Source organism: Cryptomeria japonica, chromosome 1 (assembly GCF_030272615.1).
Source record: "Cryptomeria japonica chromosome 1, Sugi_1.0, whole genome shotgun sequence".
NCBI lineage: Eukaryota > Viridiplantae > Streptophyta > Pinopsida > Cupressales > Cupressaceae > Cryptomeria > Cryptomeria japonica.
In genome coordinates, this window is record NC_081405.1 from 176,961,936 (window position 1) to 176,977,303 (window position 15,368).

The window sequence follows — 15,368 nt, forward strand, 5'->3', positions numbered from 1 at the left end:
TGGGTCTCAGTGATAGATATATATCCAGCTTGTGCACCCACGCTCATTCACTCATACCACTAGTCCCATCAAATGTAGCCAATGTGATCTTCCCAGTAGCTCTACTGAGGTCATAGTTCTGCTGCTGAGTCCTATAGCCCCGGTCTCCTCTGAACCTAGCGGTATCTCTACGTTGTGCACAATATTGAGGAAAAGGAAAAACATCCCTAACCTTTGGGGGAAGGGCTCTCCACTCAGCTGTAACTGCCTTGACTGAATCTTGAAATTCCACCTCTGGTGGCTCTACCTGTACCGGCTGCTCACCTGGTATAAACCGAGGAAGTAATGGTCTATCCCTAACTGGTGTATGATGTCTCTAAAGCCTAGGGGAATAATGAGAGCTCCCAGCTGATGTATGAGATCCATGACTATGCTGGCTTCCAACCACAGACACTGATCTACTCTGTCTGCCTCTGTGTCTATCCACTTCCAACCACTCCAGGGTAACCTGTATTCTGTCTAAGGTCTGAACAATCCTGGGTTGGGTAGTGATGAGGGTCCTCATTAGCTCTCTCTCTTGTTTGTCTTCCTCAACCTGATTTACTCTGGTTCCCACCTGTTCGTTTGCCATAATAGGTTCTTGTTCTCTTCAACACTCACGCTGGTACTGAGCTCTTCTGCAAGTATAATATCTGTATATGTCACTTCTTCCCAGATGCATAGAAAAAAGAAAGCTTAACCCCATAGGCTGGCAGGCAAATAGCTCTGATACCACTGAAAGATCCCAAATGGATCCTTTTGCTGTTGCTAATGTAAATTCTTAATTAAACATACTATATTTTTGTAATTTTCCGGTGATCTTATAGAATAGACAGAAGTTGCAGAAAGGGATTGTTTCTTTTTGGGTTTTGATGTTACAAGTAAAGTAATTGATAAATAGCAACAACTGTGATAAAACAGTAAACAATGTTCATATGTAAGAACACTTGAGCAATCTGAAAATACTGCAAATCATACCAGGCAAATAACCTAGTTTTGTATTCAACAAGAATCCATACATTTATTTGGAGTTGTTCTCAATCTGGATTAATGCTAGATGGAGGAATATTACTGGCTACGAACAAGGAAGACCAAATAAGCTGAATACAACCCTTCAAGCCAACATACAAACAAGGCATGGTTGCAAAGGAGGCGTGGAAGCTGCTGCAAATCACGTGCCAGCTGAAATAAAACAGCCGCCCTGTTGAAACCCCAATATGCATGCTGAATCTTCAGGCCAAGAAGATGTGTCTTCTTCCTCTGACAATCTCTGTGCAATCCTGAATAAATCCATTGTCAACTCCTGCTGAGGGCTACGTCCCAACAAGCTCAGACCTGGGGTTTGCATCCCAGACCAAAATCACTCTTCCAAAGCAATTCCCAAATTTGCAAGTTTCAAAATGATCAAAGATGCTATCAATTGGGTTTTCATCTCCTTATAACTCCTTTCCCTTTGCAAGTTGAACCCTAAAGAATAATAAAGCTTGCGCTTTATAATTAAAGTGACACTTTCCCAATTATGGCATCAAAGTATAGAAAAATATCACTTTATTGCGAATAAATAGCTTCAAGCATCCAAAACGACTCTGGGAAGTGAGAATCATGTAGCAAAGTTCAAGACCTTTCCAACGAGCTATAACACATAGGCATATCAAACCAGATGAAGCCAAAAACCCCTTATTACTCCGAAATGGCTATATACATAGCCTTATTTTAATTTATTTAATCGCTAACTTAGGAAATATTTAAATATATTAAAATATTTCCATAGATCCAATAATAGCCCAAAATAACCAACCAAACATGAATCTGACTTTGTCACCTGTCTGTGACAGATGCCGGACAAGATGGGCCAACTGGCAATCCCATCCCTAAAATCTAGGGATGCTCCTAGAAACTAGGAAACACACCCAATCTTCCTGAAACTGAAACCATGGTATGGTCCCGTGGAACCTCAAAATGTAAACTGCCACAACCTCCTAAAAAGTAGGGAATCTCCCTAAAATCAAGGAACTGCTCCCAACGGCCCACAAACTACTGAAAGACCAACTCCGGATATTGAATACCCTGTGTGAGTCTCTATCCACCACTGCCAACCTACGAGACCCCCATAATAGGCTAACTCACATGTCTCTACTAGACAAACTAAAGACGGGACATGACAGAAGGTACGGTGGGGATGTACGGTGGATGTGTGACGTACGGTGGGGGTGAGGTGTATGGTGTGGTGAGATGTACGGTATGGATGTACGGTGGAGGTGTGAGGTGTACGGTGGGTTTCAGCGGGTGCGGTGAAGAGTTTGATCTTCCGTAAGTAATAAATTCTAAATATTAGGAATCCCTTATGCATGTATATCAGATTAACAAATATGCAACTGGAGAAATTAAACAATGATGAGATTCAAGATTTGCCAGATCCGGAACGAGTACAAAGAATAGAATAGGGTGAGGGGTCAATCTCACCAAAACTACAAATACCAAATAGGAAGGGTCTTTCACCTCCGAAATGGTGGATAATAGAACTCCAATAGGAATTCGCACAATAGAGAAAAATACCAAAATTCGCATACCAACACAAATGACAGACTCAGCCATAAATATGGGCTTCGGGAACTTTCCCGAAGGGTTACAAACGGGCCGACACGACCAAACTAAGACTTGACTAATCTAATTAAATAAAGGGCCCAAAAGATGTGTTATTAAATTTGGGCCTTACAATAAAGTATTTAATTATATCGGGGACATCACACAAACAAAGAACCAAGTGAGGGGAGAATGCTCAAAGGGTGAGAGAGAAGGCCCACAGGGAGAGAGACGTTACAAATGGAGATGATGGCCAGTAGGAAGGTTGAAGAGAAAAGGTTGGCAGGTGAGACTAAGGCTTCATCCCTCATCACGATTAAGGTTAGAGGCATGGTTATTGATTTCAATGGCTTCTTTGAGCTTGCGTTTGAAAAAATTGTCTTCCTCAAACAAGATTTGGGTTCTTTCTAAACAAATGTGGTGCTTGGTGGAGGAGGCATGCTCAACTAAGGCCGATCTAAGTACACTGAAAGGAAATCACTGTTGTTAGTTTAAATTTGATTATTTTATGATCATTTTGTCAAACGCTTGCAAAATCATACAAATAATTTGAAAATTGCAGTGCTAGTATTTCATAAAAAATTTGTCAAAATTCAAAAGATAACTTGCTTGGCACTTCACAATATCATTTTCTTATGTTTGTTTTCTTTCTATGATCTTTTATTGGAGATGGTTCAAATCTGGCACAATAGATCCTAGATAAGTCACATGACTCTCTGTCTCTCTCTATATATATATATGAATGAGAATCAAATCCATCTGTATCATATATGTGTCTCCAAGAGGGGTGAGTTTGTATTCAGTATATAGAATAGATTTACACATGTTATGCTATCAGATGTATTTAATCTTGGGATTTTGCATATTCTAAAATCTATCTCCATAATTTGTTCCAAGGTCATCAAGCCTTTCTGGGATTCAAAGGCATGGCATCTTTATACATCAATAAATTGGATTTTTACCAAATTCTGAGTTTCATTCAATTGATAACATCATACCTGGATAGCAACAGCTTTACAAACTTCTACAGCCTATCGCCTATAGTGATGATTCCCTAACAGATATTAAGATATGTTTCCTACTAATAACAACATAAAATTTGTAAAAGTAGAGGCTGGACCACTTGGACAAAATGTAATATCATAGTGGAACTCGTATGGCTTCTACCAAGGGGAAACTGTAACAATAGACTTATTTACAATCCCCGCCAAGTTAGATATAATGGAATTCATTTATATTTCCACAGGATCAATTCTAGTTTCTGGGTACTTTAAAGGTTTACAGTCCATATACCACTAATAGGCAAAAAATCATCAAAGATAGCTAGCAAGAGGTATACTTTAGTATGAAGTTTAATTCTAAATAATACTGATACATATTTCAAAAGCCTCCTTGTCTGAAATTAAATAAGACAATTATAATTATTGAGAAATTCCCACCATGAAGATAATTTTTAACTTGAAGTTAGCATTTACCATGTCCAGAGAAGAATGATCTAGAAACTCAAATGCTGAGATGATCTCCCCTAATTGCCGTTTTGCTTCAGAGAGTAGCCTCTGTAAAAAGCAAATGAATTTTTAATAAAGCTGTGAACTTGAAAATAGTTATATATCCCCCACATATGTGGGACATTAATTCCTATAACATTATCACCTATCATCAAATTTAAAGCAAAAAGGACTATACAAATTATTATCATTTGTATCAATGATGTTCAAACTCTTGGGACACATTTAAAATAGCTAAATTAAAATAGAAATATCAATTAAATATATGTTAGGAACTGTCATATAAATCATAATAATCGTTCCCTTGCCAGCTCCACATTAATACAGAAATTCGTAATCAATATCAGATAAACCATGGATCGTCTTTAAGTGTCAACAGTAACTAGCAAAAAATTATGATTCTGAAAGTAAAGACGAAAAGCAAAGCCAGAGTTATTCTCATGCACCAAGAAGGAATTCTTCAAAAGTTTCCTCTATTTGTTGGACTGAACTAACCTGAAATATTTTCTAGCTTATTTGTAAAGATCACACATTGTTATCCCTTTTCAACGAACTTCTCTTGTAGACAATGCAGTTACAGTAACCACATTGGCCCTTGTCACAATTGTACAGGCACAAAATCCAAGGAATATACATCCTTAAAGCAACAAAGTTTGAAGTTTGAATTCTGGAGCTTTCAAGCAAGTATTTCCTCAATTTTTGTGGTTTTATCGGCTCGTCTGTAATGAGAATTGTGTTATTGTCAATCTTCAAATTATACTCTTCAAAACATCATGAGCAATGTAGGCAGCAGATTGTTATTTAGTACAATTTGCTTATAATTTAAAAATCAAATAATTCTCATGAAATATTATTGCTGTATGGTCAAATGACAGGACCTTAAGTGCTAAATCATAGAGACTTTCATAATGAAGACTCGTGTTCAAATCCCAAGGAGACAGGTTACATGCCTAAAAGGCACAAATGTTGAAAGTGAATCAATGTATAGATATTGAAAGTTGAATTAGGTAAATGAACACATCCAACTTGGGATGCGGCATGTTCAAATATTGAATGTTAAATTGGATATTGAAATACTCATAGAGTACTCGACGAGATTTTAAAACTAGCTAGTTTTTTTGCTCTGTAAGTTTTTCAGCTAAAAACTCAGAGAAAACTAGACAAGTTTTTGTGAAAATTTCGCCGATTTTTTGGTGAGTTTTCAACAAAAACTAAACTAAATAAGAAAAAGAGGACCAGATGCGTAAAAAAATTATCTAAACAAAAATCTTTTCGAGGGCATAGCCCCTAAATGCCCACTCCCGATCCGTAGGGAACAAAAGTTCGTTCCCCCACACCTCCTCTATCGTTGGGTTTTTCTCACATCTATCACCTTGTGCAGCTTGCCATCATTGCCAATGCCACTAGCGTCGACATCCAAAATGAAGGTCAAGCCATAGCTTGTCATGCCAAGTGAGGTGGAGGAGCCAAAATGGACTCTTAGACTAGACCCTCTAGTTCAACCTCTCCCCTAGTTTTCACTAGAGCTGGGAAGAGAAAGATGTAAAATGTTTTGATGCAGTATTTTTTTTTTAGTTTTACAAATATAATTTGCTATTTTTATTATGTTTCAGACTGTCGTGTCCCCACCATTTCACTAGATCAAAACAAGTTTATGTCAAGAGTGTTGAATAGTGAATTAATTTATTTAAGAAGTGTGTTAGAGGTGCAGCAATCCAAAATGAGGAACTGTGATAATGAGAATATTATATAAAAATCATATGGCAGTGTTAAACGCAGCCCAAGGAAAGCAACTAATCTACAGTCAGCAATGAACAAGAGCAGCTCTCTATGAAATTGCCACCCCATATTCATGTTTAAAATATAAATAAAATATATTTGTTTGAGTCTGTTTTATGAGCACCGGTCCCTCATAATTAGCACCTGTAATATCCCCCTTAATTTTTTTTCAATTATTTCCATTTACAGTCAACACAAACACCCATTAGCATTAGAAAATGAAATCCCAATACTGCTGAAAGTAACCCTTTCCACCTTTTGATCACCGAGAGCCCAATCTGGGAGGGTGAGAGCATACAGTGTTGAGGGGATTGTTAGATGCAAGAAACTGAAATTGATTACAATACTCGGGCGACAAGCCAGCCCCTTCCACTTTCCAGCAGGATAATGCAAATACCGAAAGATCACTTGGCGGTAAACCAGCCCAAGACAAACCAAGAAACTGAAGTAGCAATCACTCAACCGCTTATCTAGTGAGATGACTAGAAATGAAATTAAAAATCAACTCTACCACTTATGCAACGCGAGGACAGTATTACAATATTCAAAATAGGTGGCAAAGCCAGCCTCTTCCACTTATGCAATAGGACTAAGAGCAATAATCCAATTAGATAGCTGTTAGTACTACTAACCAGCTTTACAATGCACAATATGGATTACAAATTAAGAGAAATCACTATCCCAAAGATAGGCGGCAAGGCCAGCCTCTTCCACTTTGCAGTGGATCTAAGAAAGATCAATAGAAATTGTTGTTAGTACTACTACCAGCATTACAATATGAATCATAGAAGATAAGAATGAAGAACCAACAGCTGCAAACAATTACCAAGATCTTTCTCTCCACGCCAAAGAACCCACACACCCTAAAACCAACTCCACACAAGAAGACACTCCAAATCGGAAAATCTCTAAATCTGATATACTCCCACCACGCTGAAAAACATACAGACTAGAAACACCAAATCCCACTAAAACACTCACAACTCGCCCAATTCTTAACCAAATGACATGAAACTGAAAGCATATGATCACTAGGAGGTAGGCAATCAATCCTAGGACAACAAAACATAGCAAACTGACCCCAATAATTTAAGCACTCAGCCACATGGTACGGCCAACTAGAGTACGATTTTGCAAAAATAAAATTCCAAACACCATTTTAGACTCTACAAGCTCACAAAATGAATTGCCCAAACCATAAAAAAATAGAAGAAATACCCAGAACGAGAAGAATGACACACTGAGACCTGCAACCAAGAATCTACTTCAACACACTCCGCGACGAGCAACAAGAACACTAAGAAATCCACACAAATCTTCACCACATTGAGTCCAATCTGCTCCTTTCGATGAGAAACAGTCATACATTCAGCTAGGAGTTATCTCTCAAAACTGAGGCTCTAGGAGGTATGCATTCCTCAAAGTAAGAGTCTGACATCATTTCGGGAGCACTTCGTTATCAAAGCAATAATCGATACCAAAACAAGAGCCCAACACTCTTATTTATAGCTTTTTGTGTCTCCAAATTCAAATGCACATTCCCTCCAAATGGACGCCAAACCCAAATGCACATTCACTTCATATTATTTTAAAATTTACATTTCATTTCTCCTTTTCTCCAAATCGACCTTCACTAAGAGGCAAATATAATTTATAGAAATATCAATAAAGCATAATGTGGCGTCCAAAGATGATAAAGTGTATTATATTATACAATCAACTTATTCCTCCTTAGGCGTCCAATATGAATAAGTGAAATATATTGCAAAATTAACTTATTTCTCCCTTAGGCATCCATTATGCCTTAGCTAATATTTCACTTAATAAAACATTTTTCCTCAACAAGGAATCGCCCAACATAAGCACTTGTTTACACAATTTTTAAAGATTATAATCTTTAATAAAATATTTTTAAGATAGACGCCCCCATAAAGCAGAAATAACTTATGTCATTTAATTAATAAATGACTAGGTCCATTTGATCATATAATCAAGGTGAAGAAGCTGAATCTAATTTGCATGCCAAAAATAGAATTGAATCTCTGGATCACCATGCCAAGTTGGATTGCCATAAATAGCCTATGTTGCACTAGCTCAACCCAAAACCCTAAAAATAGTACTTAATAAAAATAGTGTCTTCAAACTCCACTAGGGCACAAACCGAGAAGTAACTGCCACTTACTGAAAATAACACTTTCTAAAAATAGCATACTGCTAAAAATAGTAAGTGTGTCCAAATGCAATTTAACCACATATTGAACAACCATCACAACTTACTAAAAATAGTAAGTCTGGAAAAGTCTTCAAATTCGTTTGCATGTCACACCATTGCGAGGCTCTCTGAAAACCCAAAAAAGTTGTCTTAGCCCCCACTTACTAAAAATAGTAAGTTCGGAAAAGTCCTTTGATTCAGTTGCATGAATTCCACGCCGGGATGAATTGAAGGTTAAAAAAAACAATTTCTAAGGCAAGGAAGAAATCAAGGATGAATTGAACAAGAAATTTCCCCTCAAATAAAATTTTGAAAAATCCATTTTCAGGCATCAAAAATCATCCAAATTTCAAAATGATGATAGATTTGGAGTCGTGACAGAATTTTCTCTCTCCTAGACCGTGGAACCTGTTGTGACCTTTTCACAAATCGCCCCATTGAGAATGGGGATCCTCCCTTTTTCCCGCTTTCTAGGGTTTTTGTTAGTCCCTTGTGACCTCTTGCATCAAGTTTGTCAGTTTTGCACGACCTGAGTTTTGAACATTATGAGTCAGTGTGTGCAAGCCATGGTTAGAACAGAGTCTAGACGTCATCATTGTGTCTAGAAAGCCCAAAGGACGAAGATCGCAATTGATTTGAGTTAATTTGGACAACTTTCTATTTTTGGAAAGTTTTTTTTTTTTTGCTTTTTCCTATTTTTTAGGAAGTTTCATTTTTGGCATTTTGAGCACGATCCCCGAAATGGATATTTTTACAAAGTTTTTTCTATTTTTTAGGGAAACTTTCTTTTTCTATTTTTGGAAAGTAGATATAGGGTTTGCACTGTTCGCACTGAAATACATTGAACTGATCAACAAATTCCTCCTAAAATCCAAGTTTTGACCCAAAAAGCTAAGTTCCTAAATTTTAGGGATCCTGAGGAATTTGATGGATAAATGGGAGGTGGTTTTCAAATTTCAAGATGATCCAGTAAAAATTGCACAAGTTATGGAGATTTCAAGTTTTGATCATGTGGTTCCTGAAATTCATGAAGTTTGCCCTCCTTGGTTCCTGATTTTGGTGAAATCTGCCTTGAAAATGAAGCAATGGGTTATGAAGTTCATGAAGTCCGCCCTTGTCTTGGTTCCTGAAGTTGGCAAAGTCCGCCATGAGTTGGTGTACAATCTTCACAAAGTCCGCCTTGGAAGTCATGAAAGTGGGTCACAAAGTTGGTGAAGTCAGCCTTGGAGTTGACCAATGAAATTTCTCAAGTCCACCCAGAGGTGTAGAGGTAGCATGAGAAAGGTTCCTAAAACATGATAAAGTCTGCCCTAGAGAGAGGGTATAAAGTTAGGCAATCAGTCAAGTCCGCCTTGGAGGTGGTAAATGCTGCACAAAGTTAGTAAAGTTTGCCCACCCTACAAGTCTATGGTTCATGATTTCAGTAAAGTCCACCCTAGATGGAAAGGTTTTGAAGTGCACAAAGATGATAAAGTCCGCCCTATCAAGAGGTTGAGTGCACAAACATTACAAAGTCCGCCCTAGCAGGAATAAAGTGGTGCACAGCTTAAGTAAAGTCCGCCTTCATATGTGGTGCATCATCTTCATGAAGTCCGCCTAAGAACATAAGTATGGTGCCTAAAGTTAACAAAGTCCACCTTGAAGCTAGATAGGAGTGGCATGAACTCAACAAAGTCTGCCCTATCAAGAGGTTGAGTGCACAAACATTACAAAGTCCGCCCTTGCAGGAGTAAACTGGTGCACAACTTAAGTAAAGTCCGCCTTCCTATGTGGTGCATTATCTTCATGAAGTCCGCCTAAGAATATAAGTATGGTGCCTAAAGTTAACAAAGTCCGCCTTCAAGCTAGATAGGAGTGGCATGAAACTCACAAAGTCCACCCTATGAAGAGGTTGAGTGCATAAGATGAACAAAGTCCGCCCTAGCATGATATGTGGTGCACAAACTCAACAAAGTCTGCCTTCCTACTTGGGAAAGAAACTCACAAAGTCCGCCCTTGATTGGATATGAAGCAAGAAAATGGTACACAGACTTAACCAAATCCGCCCAAGTTTGGAGAATGAAATCAATGAAGTCCGCCCTCATGAGGAACTTGTTAAATTTGGAATGAAGGAATATTCCCATATGATGTTAGCAAAGATCTTGATCAAATTTGGACTAAGGCAAATTTAGAAAGTTTTTCAACATGGAAATTTGAAGATTAAGTTCGATTTGCAGACTGAAATTCAAAATAGAAACTTTCATTTTAGAAATCAGAACTTTCTTAAGTGATTCAACTCAACTCAAAATTCAAAATAGAAAGTTTCTGAAGGGATTAAGTCAGACTCAAAATGAAGACAGAAGTTGCCTTTAAAGGATTGAGTTCAACTAAGAATCAAAATTAGAAACTTTTTAAGTGATTCAAATCGAGCTCATGAAGGACAAATTAGAAACAAATTTTAGAAGATCTTCTATGAAGAATTCAAACTCCAATACAAATACAATTCATTCTTTCATTTTCTCACATGAAGTTCGAGTTTTGGATAGCAAGTGGAGAGAGTTTCTAAGAGGTTTTATGCAGGCGAAGGACATTTTGAGAGAATTTTTTAAGAGTTTTGCAGGTTGAAAGAAGATTTCAAGAGAATTTCAAGTATAAGTCTGAGTTTTCAACCATTTTCCACGTGTTTGCACACAGATTTTGGAAGAACCTTGATTGATTGGAGGGCTAATTCATTAATTTTCTGAGTTAAACTTCTGATTTTTACCTCCTTGGAGGCTTCTTTTCCCTTCTTCCCCATTCTTCCAAAGGTGAAAATGGATTCTATGGGCAGAGTATTGGGTTCTCAACCTGGTTTTCTTCAAAGTTTTACAAAAAGAAAGAATGAATCCAACAGATTATCCTTCTCTTCTTTCTCATTTTCTGCCTTCTGAACAAGTCAGTATGATCTCAAAGTTGTCTTGGACTTAGTTCTGATTTTCAATTGAAATCAGAAATTCAGCTTCCTGAGTTTGGTTATATTCAAGGGATTTTCTTGAGATTTCCAGAATATCCAAGTTCTGAAAATCCCCATTTTAAGGCTAAGTATTGGAGAAAGAGTGAAAATCATGATATACTTAGCTATCAAACCATCAAAATTCACACTCAAAATGAGGATTCTAACTTAATTCCTTTTGGTTTTTTAGGTTTTGGATGAAAGCTAAGGCAGGATCATCGCAGAAAACACAAATGGTGTTCCGAGCCAAATTCACAATTAAAGACAGGACCATGAGCAAGGTTCATCCAAGCATAAAGATGGCCAAATTTTGGCTAATTATGGGAAAAAATATTTCATTGAAAAATCCAAATTCCTCCATAGTGGTGAAGGCATAGAGAAATTTCTCCATATTCAAGGCAATTGAAAGAATTTCAAGATATCAAGAAAGAAAGATCCTCAGACTTGGTGAAGATATGAAAAAAAAAATTTAATAAATTTCCAACTTCTTGAAGGATTTCATCTACTGAAGAATTAAGGACAAGCTCCCAATCAAAATCAAATGGCGACAAGAAGAATCAAATTTCCATACTGTTGACGTGTCTGAAATCGCATTACTACGACTCCATCCGGCCAACGCAAAATAGAATACTAAGAATCCTATCCTCTCTTGAAATAAGGAAATCTCGAGTGTTGTTTTTGATTAATCAATGGGGATTACCTCAATGTTTCAGTTGTCAGGTCTTGATTGCAGGATAGCTTAGCGGTTTGATGTGTTTTGCTGGAAACACAAAGGGGACTTAAGGTTAGACGGACAGCTTCAAGCAAGTTCCCTAAAGTTTAACAGTCCTATATCATTTGATTTCACCTGGATTGATATTATCTCAGCTTGACTATATGGTTTTTTCTTGATAAAAAAGGGGGCAAAAGGAAAGGGGAAAAGAGATAGAGAATATCTGATTAATTTATCTAAGATAACATATTTAGGAAAATAGACAGAAACCTCAAAAAACCAGATTTAACATTATCAGCTAATAAAGCACAATGTTGTAAAATCTAGTGCAATCTTCAAAGGGAGCTGAATTTTCATGCTACTAAACATAAATGCAAAATTTGACATCCATTCACTTGATGTTTAACAACCAAACTAAGCACACAAATGGGTTCAGACTAACCATGCAGGGGGAGTGACAATCAGTCAATCCTTAATGGTATGAACACCAAGGTTTCTATCAAATATTATCCTAAAAATACTATCTGAAAAACAAAAGGCATAACAAGAATATTAAATGGTAAAGAAGGAGACCATGCACTCACAAAGAAATGAAACAGCTTTAATTTCCATTAATTCTGCATGAATTTCACCAGAGTTTCAGCAACAATCTTAGACTTCTTTCTAAAATAAGGGAAAACCAACCCCTTTAAATAGAGTTTCAAAACTCAGATGAATGGCCAAGATTAAAACAAAACAAGTGGCCCAGATTCATCAATACAACATAGTACCCATGCCCATAAATAGGAGGCAAAATGTCAACAACCACCCAAGGAGAAATAATAACTACCTAAAAAGGCAATTAATAACTACCAAAAAGAAGCTCAAAAAGTGCACTGCACGGAGCTCAAAATTTACAACTGACTTGGTAGTTAGAAATGAACTTTATGGCCAAAAAGTGCTTTTTTAGATTTTAAAAGAATTATGCACTTTATGAAGGCACTTTTTCCTTTTTTGTTGTACAGCCCTTTTCTAGAAATTCATCATCGACATGCAAATATTCTTCCCAGAGGTCCCGACCTGTCGCACATTCTGCCCAAACATATTCTTGAAATCTGATGCACAGCTGGAACAACACCATGAACTGAGGTATAGGAGGATGGCGTATTTTATATTGCGTGCCCTTCAAATGACAATCTACATGCTTTAACCCATCCTTCCAGTCGGACCGATGAGCTTCAAAACACAAAATGTTTGAATGCAATCCACTGGAAAAATCCAGGTCCTCCGTGGAGTAGGCGACCTTATCCAATCTCAATCTATCCTCCTAGTCCGGCTGCACTATGTCATCGGACAAACTATTTTTCCAGCCCAAAACCATTGATCGGAGGATCCTCCCACAAAGGTCCCTCATGTCTTTCAAGATTTCCTCGCATTCTGCCAGCTCTTTATTCGTGGTATCTTTTGTTTCGCTCTTCATGGTGGCGGTCCAGTACCATTCTTCAAAGATGTCGATGTCATAGGGATCCAGGATGGTGGACAATGTAGGAATCTGTGCGTGGGTCAAAAAAAGAGCCCTCATGAGGGGAAGAGTTGTAGCAACAACCTCATGAACCCTGAGACATTCCCTCTTCACCTCGAACAATTTGACCAAAATGGTCTCTCGATGGTGGGCCATTCCCTTTACATCTTCAATGATCAACTCTCCCCTTTCCTTAATGTCTCGAATCCATTCCATGATAGCCTTGGCGGTATCCCGTACTCCTTCAAACTCTGTTGTAGTCCTTTGCGCCAATGTTGATGGGGGAACATGGGATTCAGGGGCATGATGCAACGGTCTCAGCAGGTGATCAATGTACCCCTCGGCCTGCTCAACATGAACTCGATACATGTTTCTCTCAACAGTTATCTCATCGCTTTGCTTGAGAATATTTCGCACAGAGTCCTTGAACTCCTCGCTTTCTTGTTCTTTGGTGGCTCACCCCATCGAGACGGTTGTAATGCTATAGCCGGCCAACGCAATTTGATCTGTTAGCTTATCGACAAGCGGGCTAGCGATATGGATGGTGCGGTTCCTCTGCTCATCCTTGGTGATCCGGGAGTAGGTCTTAGGCTTTTTCTTCCCTTTGGACTTTGTTTCCCCTATGCGAGAGAAAATATCCTCCAAGTCGATAGGTGGCTTGGTGGTTGCCTTCCGCTATGCACGAGCAACTAACCAGTGTTGAGGTATGGTCTGCTCGGATGTTATGGCCAAATTTCCACTCTGCTCCTTAGAGGTTTCAGCTGGTTCATTGCATATCTGCAATTGATCTATCATAGGAGGAGCAGAGGCAGTATCCAGCCCTTTGCTTATAGCTGAGTTCTCCCCTACCTCACTAAACAACTATCGGGTATCCCCATGTGATGGTTGCTCCTCAGTCCTGTCGGGCTCGTTGGAATCATCCACCTTTCGTTCTCCTTCGACGGTGGTGTCATCTTTGCTGATACTATGCAGTTGTAATTTATGTCGACTCCCCTCGGTGAGTTCATGAACATCAGCCCCTCGATTGGACGGAATTTCTCCTTACTCAACTTGGTTTTCAGGTTCACTAGAATCAATGATCCTCGTACTTTGCTCATTTTGTGCCAGAGGATTATCAGCCTCGAATGCATCAACATCACTCTGGGAGGGCGGAGCAGGTATATAATCAAGTTCAACTACATCATCATCAAAACCGGGGTCCTTGGATGATGAAGTGACTTCTGGCCTTCTAATAGGGATGTTCTCCCTTCTAGTTCTTTTTGACATCCAAGTCCCTCTATTAGCTCTGGCTTTCTTCCTTTTTTCGGGTTTCTCAACCTCTTCCTTTGGTGCACTTGAGGTTCCCTCATCTTCCGAGGACTGAAAATCAAGACTACCCATCATATGGTATGTGAATTGAACTCCCACCAAGGTTAGTTGCTCAATTTGTTGGTGTAACCTGTCATGTCCCCTAATAAATGATTAGCGAATGTATAAAAAATATTAATTATTTTATATAAACTTCCCATTCATTTATATAAATAATTAATATTTACATATATTATGGTTAAAAGGCATGTCTTTAAATCACATGTATTTTTGTTTAACACCGTAAATAGTCTTAACTATTACGGGATTTTTAACCAACTGGTGTTAATAAAGGGATGGGCACCCGAGATGGAGGATATCGAATTTTATACAAAGAATACATGAATAGAAGATTGATTATATGCAAGGTATCGAAGCATATCCATGAATTCCTTTCGCCAGCAATAACTGGCCTATTGGAACAGTGATCCAAGGTCATGGTGTAGCAGAGGTGAGCGTATGCGTGTTCATACGCACCAACTGGAGAAGATTACCAGAGGTTTGGCAGGGATGCACGCAACTCCTTCCTTCACGAAGATTACCGGAAGTTAGCACACAACGTCCATTCTTTCCATCGAAATTCCAGTAACCCGATATCGGGTGTGTTTATTAATACGAACTCTCTACGCTACGCGTGAGGCAGCGACCAGACACTGGGCTCATTTCCGACAAATTTCCACAATCGCGGAAGTCTACAGCGTGACCCGTGTGTAGCGGAAGTTGTTCGAGTGGTGAAT

At 38.4% G+C, this 15,368-nt stretch overlaps 1 protein-coding gene across 1 annotated transcript in view; it reads right to left on the minus strand.

Annotated features, from left to right (window-relative positions):
- Window positions 1-15,368, minus strand: part of LOC131060922 (D-2-hydroxyglutarate dehydrogenase, mitochondrial) — a 301,696-nt gene that overhangs the window by 164,487 nt on the left and 121,841 nt on the right. The window contains exon 9 of the mRNA XM_057994361.2: window positions 4,077-4,157. Within this exon, the coding sequence (XP_057850344.2) occupies window positions 4,077-4,157 (81 nt within the window). The remainder of the gene's footprint in view (window positions 1-4,076; window positions 4,158-15,368) is intronic.